General features: G+C 32.6%; 1 protein-coding gene across 6 annotated transcripts; it reads left to right on the top strand.

Moving 5' to 3' along the window:
• Positions 1–232: 232 nt before the first annotated feature.
• Positions 233–5,414, top strand: LOC143305129 (venom serine protease Bi-VSP-like). 6 transcript variants are annotated; one of them, XM_076627739.1, is made up of 8 exons: positions 233–536; positions 921–972; positions 1,042–1,239; positions 1,442–3,896; positions 3,973–4,251; positions 4,327–4,595; positions 4,679–4,775; positions 4,938–5,414. In XM_076627739.1, the coding sequence occupies exons 1-4, from the start codon at positions 516–518 to the stop codon at positions 1,519–1,521; spliced, it is 351 nt and encodes a 116-aa protein (XP_076483854.1). In that variant the 5' UTR covers positions 233–515; the 3' UTR covers positions 1,522–3,896; positions 3,973–4,251; positions 4,327–4,595; positions 4,679–4,775; positions 4,938–5,414. The 6 variants fall into 6 exon arrangements, with proteins under 6 accessions (XP_076483854.1, XP_076483850.1, XP_076483851.1 ...); XM_076627735.1 differs by having other exon boundaries at positions 921–1,239; positions 1,442–1,537; positions 1,609–3,896; XM_076627736.1 differs by having other exon boundaries at positions 921–1,239; positions 1,442–1,763; positions 2,092–3,896.
• The last annotated feature ends 10,687 nt before the right edge of the window (positions 5,415–16,101 follow it).

Below are 16,101 nucleotides of genomic sequence, written 5' to 3'. Positions count from 1 at the left end.
TTAAATTAAATTATTATTATTAAATTATAATTAAATTATTAATATAACAATTAAAATTTTATATTTTCACGTGAGTTTCTTTAGATAATTATTATCAACATGATGACTAACTCTTACGGATTAATACGTGTCTGTAGGGCAATCCGGTGGACTTGATCGGCTTTTTACTTCGAAAGTTGAGTAATCGGTGTCACTTTCTTACGCATCTTTGAACTGTATAAATGTTTTAAAATTGTTTGATCCAGCATGTACCACACCGGACAATCAAGAAGGCAGGTGCCTTGACTACAGAAAATGTAAACCTCTGCAAGAAATATGGCAGATACAGTACCGTACAGCCACCGATTTTTATAGACGATCAGTGTGCAGATACCAGGGCAATGTTACGATCGTTTGCTGTCCGAACGATCCAAACAAAGAGAAGAGAGAAATTTTAATAAAAACTGTGTATAAGTATAAGGCTTTGCGACCACCATACTGTGGTTTTAGCAACGTCTCTCATACCAGGGTGGTCGATGGTAAACCAGCTGAACTTGGTACGTTTTATGTCTTTCTTTCCGATTAATAATAAGCCATTTACTGCAAAGAATGAACTTTAAAGGCATTAAACAGCACATCAATGTACATTTCAATTAGACTAAATAATAATGCTATGATTTTATCGGTAGTAACTTTACTTATTAACTTGAATTATTTCTTTCTTTTACTTCATGTTAGGAAGAGTATCTTTTTGCTTGAAATAAAAAATTGATATAGGAGTAATAATATGGATAGAGATCAAAAACTGTTAGGGCAGAAATTACACGTTTGAACTTTATAGTTCGGTATAGTTCAAATAGAAATTATATAGAATTATTTAATAATTTGTATTCCACTGGAATAAAAATTTAATTTCTGTCTTTATCAAATCTCTATTTCAGAGTATTTGTACGTATGTACTTATCATCTGCTGTATGATCGAATATCGAATAGGTAATAATCGTTGTTACTCATTATGTGAGAAAAAATTATGTATATTCACAACTGACTATTGCATTTTAGGCGCTTGGCCATGGATCGCTGCATTAGGTTTTCGTAATCCCCGAAACCCAGACAAACCACTATGGAAGTGCGGAGGTTCCCTGATATCGGCTAGGCATGTTTTGACCGCAGCACATTGTGCACATATGGATGGAATAGAAAACATACACAATCATAATATTGCCATTCTTAGATTGGTGGAGGAGGTGCCATTTTCGAGTAAGTCCTCAAATATATATATATATATATATATATATATATATATATATATATATATATATATGCTATTGAGTATTACTGAAGTATCATATCCTGAAATTTCTTACTGTACACATATATTGTGTCATAAAGCGTGTACAATTCTTTCTTATACTTTTGGTCATTCGTTTCCTGCATTTTCATTTATTTTTTTATTTTTCAGGGTACGTATATCCCATTTGTACAAAGGAGCCCCTACGAAAGAGCAACTTCGTCGGCTATAACCCCCTTGTTGCTGGATGAGGAGCATTAAGATATAGTAAGTGATATCAATTTTATAATAAAATTAAACAGTTCCAGTCTTAAATATCTTTCTTATTTTCTTCGTAGGACGACCACGACGTAATGCATTAATGGAAGTACAAATGCCAGTGATTAAGAATGCCGAATGCAAAATAGCTTATTCCAAATTTCCTAATGCACCTGATATCACTGAGGGTATAATATGCGCCGAACATGCTCAGGGTAGAGAGGATTCTTGTACGGTAATTAAGTTACAGAGTTACTACAAACTATACGGTATCTGAAGACACGTCAATTCGAATTAACATCAAATCGACGTCTTAAACATTAGAAATAATAGATAAACACAATTCAATAGTTTTGCCCACTTCTCACACCTCATTATGGTATTTAATCTAATTTCCTTCTAATCTTAGTTTTGCTCAAAATACATATAACATGTACATTATAAATTGGAGTATTTCAATACACAAATCAATAGAAGATTATTACTGTATATAAGTATAATTTCAATACAATTCGATCGATATATTTCAGTATCTTTGATTAAAAATTTAACGATCCTTTCAGGCTGACCGCGGCGGACCACTGCTGATACAACATGAATGAACCTCGTATTTAATAGGTATTGTGTCTTATGCTTATAAGTGCGACACAGCTGGGTATCCCAGCGTTTACACTAGGGTCACATCGTACCTTGACTTCATTCTCCAAGCGATGCAATAATATGATATTACTGTTCCATAAACATCATTGTGTAAAAAACGTAAAGTTGGATTTTCTTATTGAGGAGATAAGAAACAGCTCAAATTTACATTGTTTTGTACGTTACAAATTATAGGCTTAAAATGTACGAAATGTAACTTTGAAACGACACTAATTTTTTACGCACGATAAACCTCCACGACTTAGGTATGTAAAGATGATAAACGTATATTAATTCTATTAATTTGGTAATAATAAACCAACTTTCTGAGAAGTTCTGTAAATTTCGTTTCTGTTGTATCAAGAGAATAATGGAATATTCCACTTAGATCGTATACTTCTTGTATGTACATACAAAATTTTCCGGCTAATCTAAAACACGTCATAAGATAGAGAGCTTCTGGAAATTCGGACACAGAGAGTACATGAAATACAAGATAAGTCTCGTGTCTTTCAAAATTATTTTTTATTCGCTAAAAACGTCCTGTGTACTCATGCAATCACATGCAACCTCGAAACTTCACTTATTTTTTATCACTTTCCAATTCAATACACTGTTTCTGCATTTTTGACTATATGTAAGAGAAATTTCCATTCAGCCAAAGGTGTACTTACAGATTATAGATTCCTATACGACTCTCGGTAAAAATTTATCCGCACTCCAGATAGTTAAAACTTCTATCCACCGTATTGATACATCTGCACTCTTCGTATGACGTCAATATCTGTTCATTGCTGCTGCGTAGGTTTCATTGTGTCACGTCAATTCGTTTGTGACCGTTGCGCGAGTAATGGCGCTTTGCAATGGTGATTTGCAGGAAAACAGTGCAGGATGCTGTGATTCGTTTCTTGTGGTCGGAGGTTATGTTTGATGCCTATATTTATCAAAGATTTAATGCACATTATGGAGAAAGTGTTTTGTCACGAAGTGTGTTTGAATGGGTACAAAAGTTCAAAGAAGATCGCAGAAGTGTTATGAAAAAACAGCTGGAAACCCGTCCACATCCATGATGACAACATTGAACGTGCTCATGAACTTATGCTCTATGGAATAGACGAGTGAAGCTGGATAATGTGGCAAATCATTTGCAAATCAGCCACGGCTCTGCTTATGCAATAGTGCACGACAGATTTGGGTTTTAAAAAGTTTGTGCGAGATGGATGCCGAAAAAGCTGATGAAAAGGTGAAGACGACGATGCATTCGTGGTTCGCAGCTCAGCCCAAAACATTTTTTAATGAGAAAATACGAAGGTCTTTCAGCAAATGGACAAAGTGTATACAGAAATTGAGTGATTATGTCAAAAAATGATGTATGTCTTTTTTGACAATTGCTTAAAATAAATTCTACACCGACAGAGCGGGTAACTTTTTACTCACCCTCGTAAGACACTTAAATTTCCAATCTATTATGATGAATAAAAGAGCTTATACTATTAAATCTAATTGTATTTTGTTGCATGAGAGTACAAGTGTATGTGATGTACATTACCTTTATATCCCCTTGAACGCTTCAATATTGCGCGTATATACTATATTTTGTACAGCTTCTATAAAATTTTGTATGTTTGTTTAGGCTGTTAATCTAGAGGCTGGAGTACAAAGAAGTGGCACAATGATGTGGGCTGATGACATTTATAATTATCAAGGAATCACCCCTACATTCGCTCAGGTATATATCGTTGACTATAATGTATTTAACATATATGATTGTTAGAATATTAATAATTAATTTTTAATTCTATCAGAATTTTAATGAAACTGTCCCTTGGGAAGGAAGAACTGATACCTTGATATCACGGTTTGTACATCCTATATGTACGACAAATTTTAGAACATTATATAACGAAGAACCAGATCGTCGTGGCCATGTGATGTGAATAAAAGGACTTGAATTTGATGATATTTTTATAATGTTAGATAACATAACTAAGTATCTTCACAGTAAGATAGGATGACATGGTTTACATGATCTTAATGTTGTTCACTTGAGTGATGATATTATAAGGAAAAGTGTAATATCACAGGTAGGATGATTCATAATTTAGAACTACTAACTCATGTATGTATTAAAAATTAAAGAAATATATTAAATTTTATAGGATATTTATGTTTACTAACCAGTAATTCAGAGATTGGTATTCATGGTTACTATAACGAGGCTGTAGAAACGCACCCTTTCTTCTTTGCAAATGGTCCTGTATTTATGTCTAAGCCGAAACTGGAACCTCTGAATAATTTAGATTTATTCTTGTCATTTTCTAAAATACTTATCTACAGTATACCATAAGGAATGATACCGTATCACACCTAATCAAGTGCCTTAAGAAACATCAACAGGATATCACAGTAATCCCTTATCGACTGATATGTAAGTAAAAGTTATGTGTCATTGTTATACACAGTTATGTGTTAGTGTTATACACAGTTATTTATCATTTTCTATTAATTCAGTTGTAGCCACTACAATATCTATGACACTGGTAGTAATTATAAGAACAATAATGATGTTCTATAAGAGGAAATGATGATTAGGAGCAAAAAGTTACAGGTAAGTCAAAGTATATGTTATTTGCCATTTGAAAAGAAAGTTACTAACTTAGAATTTTTTGATAAATAATAATTGTGCAAAATATATTGGATTTCAAATTTGTCAAAAATTGAAATTTAAGAAGCATTGTAATAATATAACATTAATATTTTGATTTTTCAGGAGATATCATGCGGTGGATGGATAATATGTAAAAAATATTAAGCAGTATATGAATTTTCATATTGCGTAGAGATAACAAAATGAATTTTAAAAAATGTCGACATGGTAATAAGAAATAGCATCATGACAAAGAATATATAACCACAGTTTCATTTTTTATAAATAAAAATTTGTTGTTCCAGATTTTGAAATATAGTGAAACGTTTAATTAGTATCTTAATATCTTCAAATAATTATTATTTTAGAATCAATTGTAATTGTATCATACGTACTTTTGAATTCGTGCAAGAACATATGTAATTTTGAAGTAGTTATTATTAGGAAATTGTTAGACGCGAACAGTATGCGAAAAGTTAGTATGCAGTGTAATAATTATCAATCAAAACACAAGAATTAAATTCTTGAGGAAAAAATTTCCGGAATTTCTTATTTACATGATTATAAAGAAATCCATAATAAAAAGGAGCTGCTTTCTAATACTTCTCTTCCTTATAATGCCTACGTTAATAATAACGAGGTTCGACTTTTTGTTTTTAGAGGGATACTGGAAAATTTGAAAGTACAGTACCATTGGGAAGAAAATCACGATATTGAAAACGATATTTGCAAGTAAATTTCCAAAAAATCTGTTTTCAAATTTTCGCTTTCTATTTCACATTAAAAGAAAGGGCTGCCTTCTTTTTCTGCAAGACAAAACAAACATTCTGAATCTCGTATCAATGAATGATGTCAATAAGTTATTTTTCTTTTCAGATTGAACAATATTCCAGATTTATTCATAATTTCATACTACGCGAAGAATAGACTTTCATAGGTATATAAAGGAAATATTAAGTATAGGAAAACTCTTTTTCGTTGTAGGTGACATATGCTTCACGGTTGAACACATGTATTTTTGAACACACATAAATGAAAAAGTACTCTTATGGAGAGAAAGAATTGATACCTTCGATTGACATTAGATAATGTATATAAACTTATGAACAATCACTATCAGTTTGTATTTTAGGTGCACACGCAGATTTGTTGGAGTTCTTATAAAATGTACTTCCTGTACGAACGTTTTATTCTTTCAAATTTTACGATACTATGTCTCATATAATAACTATATGGATTAAACGTAATATAAATGATCCGAAAATAGACTCGAACGACATTAATTGTCTTTCTATTTATACCAATATCGAAAATACAAGTAAAGCTGGAGCAATAGTATGCAAGAATGGACTATTTATTATTTTAAACCAAATCATAGCATATTCAGAATGCACAGTATTATCATGAAATGTAAATGAATCAGTTGTAAACGAACGATTTTACTGTAAAATCATTGCCTCCTTTTTTTCATCTGAAATATAGCAGCAATGAGTACATTCTTTTAATATATAATAAAACGAGATATCTTTATAAAGTTACATATGTCATCACTGGTAACTGTTATCTCGTATGACACCAAATATACCGTTAGTATGGAATGATATTTTTATGAAGATATACTTTAATGATAGATTTTATGAATGAAACGTTATATAAGAAAAATTATCTCTTGTTATTCTATGAAGTGTAGTAGCTAATGAAGATTAATTTTACGAAGTATTAGAGCAAAAGAGAATTAAAAAATTAAAAAGATCTAAATAAGATTGTTCGTGTGGCTTAATTATCTCAATTCTGGTACACCACTTGTTACATTCTAACTAATTAGCGCTAAACAATAACTTGCAAATATTAAAGATATTAACACCTTAATATTAACACCTAAAGGTTTTCAGGAAATTTTATAATATTTGATTATTGTATATCTAGTCATTGATTGATAAAATTTCTTGTATAAGCATAGATCGAGGTTGACGTCATACGCAGATTGCATATCATTGACAGGTATCGTTTTAATTTATTTTATGGCTAGAATCATTTGAATATTATACGAATAATTATTTGCATTCGAACGATTAATAAATCACGTACCTATAAAAGATATATTATGAAAAAGACGTGACGAAACAAAAAAATATTGGAAATTCCGTTGTCATTAGATCAATTATTTTTGCAATGATTTTTATTTCCATGTAATGACATATGAAATGGGTAATTCATTAACATCTCCTCGAATCGAATATAATTCGTTACACTTCACAACAATTCAAATAATGGACGGGAAATATATAATAACTTTCCTGTCCTTGCGTTAAAATAGTACTGTACAAATCAGACGATACAGGAAATACCCAAAAAACCCAATTACATCCACATTGCATGACAGCACACTTGCAATGGATTTTTGTGATTTCAATGTCACAAACAATGACACAACTAATCAGAACACGTTCGAGGCTATAGACATTGAAATTACCGCGTGTTTAATACGTTTAAAGCATAAATCTAAATTTCACGCGATTATTTCTTTGTACATTGTGAAACTCTTAAATTATCTTAATCGAATAAATAATCCTAATGTAATAAAACATCTTGAAATAGACCTAGATATCTGAAACAGAAACTCGAAGGATAAGAAATCCTAAAAGGTACTAATCCTAAAATAACAAACTCCTAAATAATAAACAAGTGATAAAACCTGTTATAAATAATAAAGCTTACCTGGAATAATCAAATCCTAACTAATCGAAAATAAAATAAGGCAAGCAATTCTTAATCTTTCAAGTAATTTTTCCGAAAACACAGAAAGATAGAGAAATTAAAAAGACGCAGCACAAATTGCAGCACAATGAAAGTTTCAGAGCGATGAATACGATCGTATTAAACTAAATAATTTTCAAAAGTGAAATTACACTGAAACGTATATCGATGATATTTGTCATTTCTACGATCTGTTTCGCTTGATCGTGCTTCTTTTCTGATGTAAATTCAATTTATAATACGAACTAAGTTTCCTTTATTATTATTAGTCCTGCGTCTTTTTAATTCGTCACTTCTTTTATTTCAGAACAATGACGGGCTCCAAGATGCTGTTCGGATGTTTGGCGTTAATTGCTTTTCTGCATCCATTAGTTCACGTTTGTACTTCGAGTAGTACAGCTCAAGGTTTGTACTTCGAGTTGTCTTTTTCCATGCACTTCAAATTCCAATACGATCTGGTCACGTGGCCTTCGTACAATTTCGAAATTTTACCTGTTTGGTAATCGTCAATGAAAAAAGAAGTTATGCGTGACCTCAACACATTGAAACAATTTTTATGATTTTTTATTTGCCGGTTGGTCAGCAAGTTAATGGAAAAATTTCACTTAACTATTCGCGTTAATTTCTTCGGTTTAACTTTTGGGAAATGCTTCGTTAGCTTCGGGAATATTCCAACGATTCGTTTTACGTACAAAATAAGCATGATAAATATTACATCACGGTAATGAAAACTATTGGCGTGATACCTAAGAGAAAGATGCAGAGACATTCTTAGAATTTCTAATGACACCTTTATAGATTTCTCGTTTAATATCGCTACTACATTTGAATCACTTTTACCTAACGGTGTCACATAGTCTCGTTGGAAATTTGTCAAATTCCTTAAAATGATCACTGAAAATTTTCCTAAATTTCCAAGAATTTATTTATCACGAGGTAAAGAAAATGTGTATTAGAAAGATGAGATCGAAGGTTTACCATTTTTTCAATTATGGCGAACGCAATATGTAATCAATGAAAATTTTATATTTTCACGTTGAAAGTTTCTTCAGATAATTATTATCCAGATGATGACTAACTCTTACGAATTAATGCGTGTCTGTAGGATAATCCGGTAGACTTGATCCGCTTTTTATATCGAAAGTTGAGCAATCGGTGACGCGTTCTTATACACCGAACCGCGAAAAGCAAAATTTCATATGATCTCACCAATTTCGGATGTCAGTCAAATCAGTCAAATAATAAGTTCGCGTTAATATACACGTTCGATTTTTGAAAAGCTTGTTCAATTTAATAAGAGTCTTGGTAACAGGCTTATGTTTTTAGACCTAATTGGTTGTTTTCATTTACAAGTACCTCGTGTTAAAGTACTCATAAAATGACATTAAAATCAGAAAACTAATAACTGAAAGATTATCATTTTTCCTCTGTGGTAGTTTACATATAACATAATGCAACTAACATGTCACGATTAATGCAAAATAAATAAATTACTAATATAGACATTTTTTTAGTAATTTGTATAATCGTGAAACGAATTGAACTTTCTAAAGGCAAATATTAAAGGAAACATGGAATTGATGCCAAATCTATCACAAATATTATTTATACTACTTATTTGCGCAGTTTGAAGCGAATCAAATTGATGAAGGTTTCTTTGTTACATGTTAATTTACATTTTAAAAGACATAACAGGCACGCTAATTAGTTTGCTTAAGATACTTTCGAGATACCAAGTTAGACGCGTTTCCATGAAATCATATCAATTTTACGATGATATTTTTCTATCAAGCATGCAATTATAACCGTATCGTTGATTAGTGCATACAATTATCCATGTACATTCGTCTTTCCGAGTACCGCGCTTCAATATTGCTAATTTCAAATTCGTACATTAATGTTCGTAAATGCTTGAAAATGCTATATAACTGTATCAGCTTCTGTTAAAAACATTTTATAGTAAAATCTCTATAAATTTGTAATATTTTTTAGACAATTTGAATTCATTATATTATACATCATACATTCTAGTCATTTCTAATTAAGTTACTTTTGCGATGTTTAATTACATTTTATGTATATTCTTATAACTCTCTCTGTTACGGCGCGTACGATGGTCCGTGCGCCGTCTGAAACTTTATACTATATACTGATCTACTACATACTATATCCTATAAACTGAATCCTTTGACGTAATCTTAATAGCTTGAAGGAATCTCTAACCCTGTAAGTGTTTTCGGTTTATGGATGGTCCTTAGAACAATGCTTAGGTTTATTGCGCACTCTTACAAATAACGGAGAAAGCGGGTAGTTATTTTTCCAATAAACAATGTCACCCACGAGCCACGTTGGTAGGAGGCTTCCTCCTCCTATCTTCATTCATTAACGTTGGCTATAATCAATGGGCACCCTCACTTTCCTAACGAAAAGTGTGAACAACGAATCCGCGTTCTTCGTTCAGAAAGCACACCCACACTGAGATTTCCTCTCGTGGCGGCACACGAGAACGCAAATCTCACCACTCGAAACCAACTAGTGTCGGACGACGGCAGCGCAGTGGTTAGCGCCATAGAGTACAAACGTTCGGATCCCGGGTTCAAATCCCGACGCCTCGTACTCTTCCAAAGTCCGATTTTTCTTCCACGACATCTAAATAAGAAGGAAATACAGCAGTACTACACCCCGGCAAGCGACATCTACAGCCAGCAGGCTACAATTATCACGGATATATGAAGGAAGACGGAGAAAAAGAAGAAAAAAAGTGTGTTTCGTCCAGAGCCTGCTAGTGGACTCATCAGTAAGGCTTACCTAGCAGGCTCATGCCTTAGATACAATGGAAGGAGGGGGAAACAAAGCTATGTACATGGCAGAGACATTGAAGACGGATTCCTCCCTCCCACGGCCGGACACTGTATCCAAGGCCGGTCGGATCTCCTACCCTCTCTTGCGACGTATCCCAGTGGAGCGGCCCCACTCTTAATCTAGTTTGGTGGGAAAGGTTCGCGTACACACCGTGTGTAAGAACTATTAAAAACCACACAGTGTATCGCGACTACCTTTTTACTACTTAACCCAAGTCCTATATTATCAGTCTTAGGTCCGAGGCGGCTCCTGTCACGTAAAGTTGGTACTTGGGTGGTAGTAAGAAGGCTGAGTCGTAACCCAACTACTTATTTTCCTTTATAAAACTTTATTATAAACACTTACAAAATAACACCGAACCGGAGAATAAGGGTTGTATGAGTACAGCAACTAGAAGAGGAACAAGAACTGCCCGAGCTGGGTGAAGTCTCGGTTTATATACGTTTTGGTTTTAGGATGTTGAGGGGATAGGTGTAGGTTATGATGTAGAAAAGTGTCCGAAGGTCGGGGGTCCATATCCTATCTCTGATGTGGACTTTGGTGCATCACAGCCTTGGTGTATGCTATGATGATAAGGTGGTGATGTATCCAAAAGTGTCCAAAGGTCGGGGGTCCATATCCTATCTCTGATGTGGACTAAGGTGCCTCACAGTCTTGGTGTATGCTATGATGATAAGGTGGTGATGTGTCCAAAAGTGTCCGAAGGTCGGGTGTCGATGTATTATCACTGATGTAGGTTGAGATGTGATTGATGTCACATACCTCCCTCTTTAGATTGATTTTGGTCCTCCAAAATCTTAGTGTTTCCTCAGTATGGAGCGATGGAATTGGACTCTGACTGGCTCGACTTGTACTTGTTCTTCTTCGTCGTGGTATATGCTTTTGCTATTTCAACCTGTGAAGGTTGTTGGCTGGTTAAATTTCGACTACGATTAATAGGGATAATTTGCTAAGTTTGACGAAATGCCGCAGTATCACGTGTTGAATCTTTTGTAGACTTTCTAACAGCCTGTGATATAGAATGAGTTAGTGGTCTTTGAGTAATGGTTTTATACTATCTTGTTGTTTCTTTATAGTTTGATTGTTATCCAGTTGTTCCTTTGATACTTGCATTTCTTTGTTTTGTCTAGCAACTTCTAAAACCTTTTCAGCATCTACAACTGGTTCTTTTTCCATGCATGTAATTTCTTCGTCAACCAGTACAACTGTGCTTTCCTCTATAGTTCGTGTTTTTGTGTCATTTAGTAAACTTTTCAATTCAATTTCCACAGTATCTGGAGCTTTAGATACCGACTGACTGTCATCTGCATTTTCAATGCCCCAATCATCAAAGATATCCTGAATGACACTTCTTTTGTTAGTTATGCGCACTTTATCTGCTTCACTTATAGATTTATTCCTTCCTTCTGTATTAGCAACATGTATAAGTACGACAATTTTATTATGAATAATTTTCTTTTCTACATTAATTTTATGTGAACTATCAAAAGATCAATCTTGCCATTTCCATTTGTTGTTTCTTGTTATTCTTTTCTTTAATATCAATGTCATCTGCAGTTTCTAGATCACTAATTACTCCTGAGGTAATAGGAGTTATAGAATCGTTTCTTGTCTTTGTATGATTTAATATGTCATAATTGTATTTCTGGCTACAATTTTCAGAAACTTCTTGAGCCACAATTTCTGTTGAAATTACTTCTATAATTGTTCCATCACTTTTTCGTGCTTAACCTATCGAATTAAATTCTTCATTTACAATTTCAGCGTTCTTCATTCGTCTTTGTTCTGCAGAAACATTTTTTTTTCTTCATTGGAATTTACAACAGCATCCTTTTCATGTACAGTTAAAACAATATTTTCTTCTGTACTTTCATTCATATCATTAATATATAATAGTTTCTACAGTCAGTACCATTACTTCTGAACTACTATCAACTAGTTTAGACAAATCTGTGTCTGTATCCGTGAGATGCAATGTTTGGGCTTTATCATCAAAAGTTTCACCAAGTGTTTTAATTAATGCTTGACACTGAGCATTAGTAACACTAACTGTATCTATATTTAACACTGTACAAACGTTGTGTTTCTCAATGTTTTGTTCACCCTCATTTGTATTAAATATTTCAACATCGTTCGTACTTTCTTTATCTAAAGATGTGTCACCTGCATATCTTGAATGATCTCCAATCTCAGTTGTATTCTCTGCTTGCTCTTCTTGAAATTTCTCATCTTTTTTCTTTTTTATATTGATCATCAATTTGTGGGTCCTTATTTATTATTTTTTGTTCTACTTCATTAATCGCAGCGTTCTTTATGCTCTCTGTCTCACTACTTTCCTTATGTAAAAAATTTTTTTTTGTTTTTATTTAAATCTGTTACATCACATTTATTTACTACTAAACCATCTTGAATTGTATTATTTGTACATTCCTGTGACTTTTTTTTTTTTTTTTTGATCATCTGGAATATCATGCGCATTCTTTATAATATCAGTCGTTGATTCTGATATTAATGAAGAAGATACATCTACTTTTATCGATGATTCTACTTTATTAATGTCACTGTGCACTTCATCTAGTTGTTCCATAGTAAAACATCAAGATTGTTACAATTACTTAAGAAGTCATGGATTGTTATTTAAATATTTACTGCACTTTTCCATCAATGTAACCCTTTATGGCAGTTTGACATTCTACAGAACACCAATGCTGTATCAGTTTATATTTTTCTTCATCATGAAGTTTTATTATATCACCTAATTCTTCCTGATGTTTTTTTTCTTTTTTTTCAATTTTCAAATAAGAGTGTGTTTTCTATGTGAATCTTTTAATTCTTGGTTCGCCTCGAGTAAGCGATTATTAACATCTTTGGAAAGTTTTTGGACGTTTTCCAGTTCTTTTCTAAGAAAATTATTTTGTTCGTTCATATCTTTTACTTTACCCTCAATTTCTACCCTACGCAATATTTCAAATTTATTTTCATTGACAAGGATCATTTTTCTTATTTTTCAAAATCCAGTTTCAATTTATTAGTTTCTTCTTCATATTTATATCCAAAATCACCCACTTTTTCATATTCACCCTTTAGTTCGTCTAGTTCATATTGAAGGGCAGATTATTTGTCCTTGTGGTTCAAGAACTACATTTTATCTCTTTTGCATCTTTAGCTCCAGCTTCACGTTCCTCCATTGAATTACTAACACATGAATTAAGTTTGGCCTTTTTTTTTTGTTCCAGCAAGTCAACTTCATATTTGTGACTTATGTTATTTCTTCTAATTTTATTGTTAGTTCTTCAATTTGTATTCCAAAAGATTGAACTCTTTTTACGTGCGTGTGTGTGTGTGTGTTTTTTTTTTGTAACTCGTCGAGTTGCAATTCTAATTTTTGCACTTCCTCCTTCATGTCCTCTATGTGCTTCTCGAAATCTTGTGTCGTCCTGTTTTTGTCGGAACATTCTACTTGAAGATCAGCGAGTTGATGCTCGGGATCGTAATTCAATTTTTGGTCGTTAGCAGTAATAAGCTCACGTAACTTCACTTTTGAACTTGATCTTGTTTGGTCTTGATTGTGTTTTCGTGGTGCTTGTGGTGTTCTAAAAGTAATCGTCACGTTGCTTGCATTTTTAGTGCACATTGATACACTGCACTCTGCACAGGCAATGCTTTTGTTGTCATGAAATCTCTCTAACTTTTCAGTAACAAAACCTTTTATTTTATTATTTAATTTTGGATCATGCGCCCCTGGTGAAGATACATTATGTGTTCTCTTTACCTTTATTATGCACACGTTTTCCTTTTACTCTCAATTTTTCGATCATCTTGTGCTGTTCTATATATTGTGTTCTTATGTTCTTCGCATATAAATCCTGTCGATTGATTTTATCTTTCAGTTGAGGTACATGTTTAATTCTTTACCTGTGATTATGATGAACAACCTCAGCGTATTTCCTTTCTCTCTTTTTTTTTTTATGGATTTCTTGATAATCTTTTAGAAGTTGCTCGTTATATTTGGAAAGCTTTCTCACTTCGTCTTCAGCTGTTTCCTAACGGGATTTTTCTTCTTCAAGTTTTTCTGTAATCATTTTTTCTAAATTTCTCCATTTATTCTGTTCTTCTTCGAGTAATTCATTACGTTTCGGTATCTGGCTATCTTTTCCTTTAAAACATTTAATTTTATCAGAGAGTTCTCCTATTTTCAAACTTGCTTCATTTAAGGTAACTTTATGAATCTCCGATTGATGCTTTAACATTTGATGTAAGTCTTCTATTGCTGTTTCACGTTCTTTCAACTGTTCATTAAATTCGTTGTTTAGCATATCCACTCGAGAAATTTCGAGTTCTTGAGCATCGTTTCTTCTTTTAGAAATTTGGCTTATTTTCTCTCGCCTGCTGCTACATGTTGCTGTCATTTTATCAACTTCTTTCTTCTTTTTTTTTCTTTTTTTTTTTTGAACTTAAAATCTTGATTTAAGGTTTGTGTTTCACTATATGATTTATTATTATTAACTAGTTCAACATTATTCTCAGTAGATTTTTTTTCGCGTGATTTTTATACTTATTTAAATAGTTTAACATGAGCAAATGCATCGTACGTCAGATATACCATTTTTAATAAATTGTCGCCTTTACAACTCGAGTTACCTCTGAACGAGTCGCATGATTGATCAATAAGCCATGAGTAATTATGCAAATTCAGTTTTTTTTTCATCTATCTATCTGAATATTATAACAAAGACTTTACATTGAATATTTTATTAAAATTGTAAGTTTTTCATAAACGCTTCAAAATCCACAGTCTATTGATCAACTCTTCTATCCTTTCTCTTTCTCCTCACTAAAATAGATAAATTCCTAATGTAGTTTGTGGATAATATTTTTTTTTTTTCTAAAGCAAATCACATTTATCATCTGATATATTTTTTGAAATAATTTCTGTCTGTACATTTTCTTCTTTTTCCTTACTCCTCTTTCTCTCTCTAATGAATTCTTTTTATTCCGTAAAATAGTTTTTGTATATTCAATTTTGTTAAGTGCAATCCTTATTTCTGATAACTTAGTTTTATTAGATAATTCTTGTGAATCTTCTACTACATCTTCCATATCATTTTGAGTGCGGCTTCTACCTTCAGTAAATTTAATATCTTGAACCGTATCATTAATTTCAATAGCTCTTTCGGTATCAAGTAAATCGCACTTATTATTTAATATACAGTCAATTTGAATTGACTTCTGTCTCTGCAGTTTCTTCTTTTGTATCTTCTTCGAGTTTTCTTTGTTCTTCTAATCCACACTTCTCATTTTGTAGGATCTTCCTTGTATCTTCATCTTTTTTAACTTCGACTTTATCCGATCTCCTAGGTCTGCCTCTATGTTTCGCTTCATCAGTTGCTATTACACCCGTTGCTGCATTATCATTTTCTACAGATTTATACCTATCGCTATCACTAGCTGTGTTCGTTAAAAGAACTTCCCTTCGTTGACGAGTATCAGTTGTTTCGTTTTCACTATCTGAAATTGATTTTTGTTTAACACCTCTTTTTTCTTCTTTGGCAAATTTATTTTCTACATTTTCCGATGCCTTTTGTTTATTAATTATTTCAGACTTGTCTTCGATTAATTTCGTCTTTAAAGCGCTTCGCAAAATTTTATTTGTGTTTGATTGTCTGGT

This window comes from Bombus vancouverensis, chromosome 2, assembly GCF_051014615.1.
Source record: "Bombus vancouverensis nearcticus chromosome 2, iyBomVanc1_principal, whole genome shotgun sequence".
Taxonomy (NCBI): Eukaryota; Metazoa; Arthropoda; class Insecta; order Hymenoptera; family Apidae; genus Bombus; species Bombus vancouverensis.
This window is presented reverse-complemented; position numbering and strand designations above follow the sequence as displayed.

What these genes read in the sequence shown, in the direction of transcription:
- LOC143305129 (XM_076627735.1), top strand. Translation starts at nt 516, where the DNA reads ATGGTAAACCAGCTGAACTTG. An exon ending in TGGTAAACCAGCTGAACTTG is followed by an intron (nt 537 to 920) that starts GTACGTTTTATG and finishes TCTCTATTTCAG; the next exon opens with AGTATTTGTACGTATGTACT. An exon ending in GGAGGAGGTGCCATTTTCGA is followed by an intron (nt 1,240 to 1,441) that starts GTAAGTCCTCAA and finishes TTTATTTTTCAG; the next exon opens with GGTACGTATATCCCATTTGT.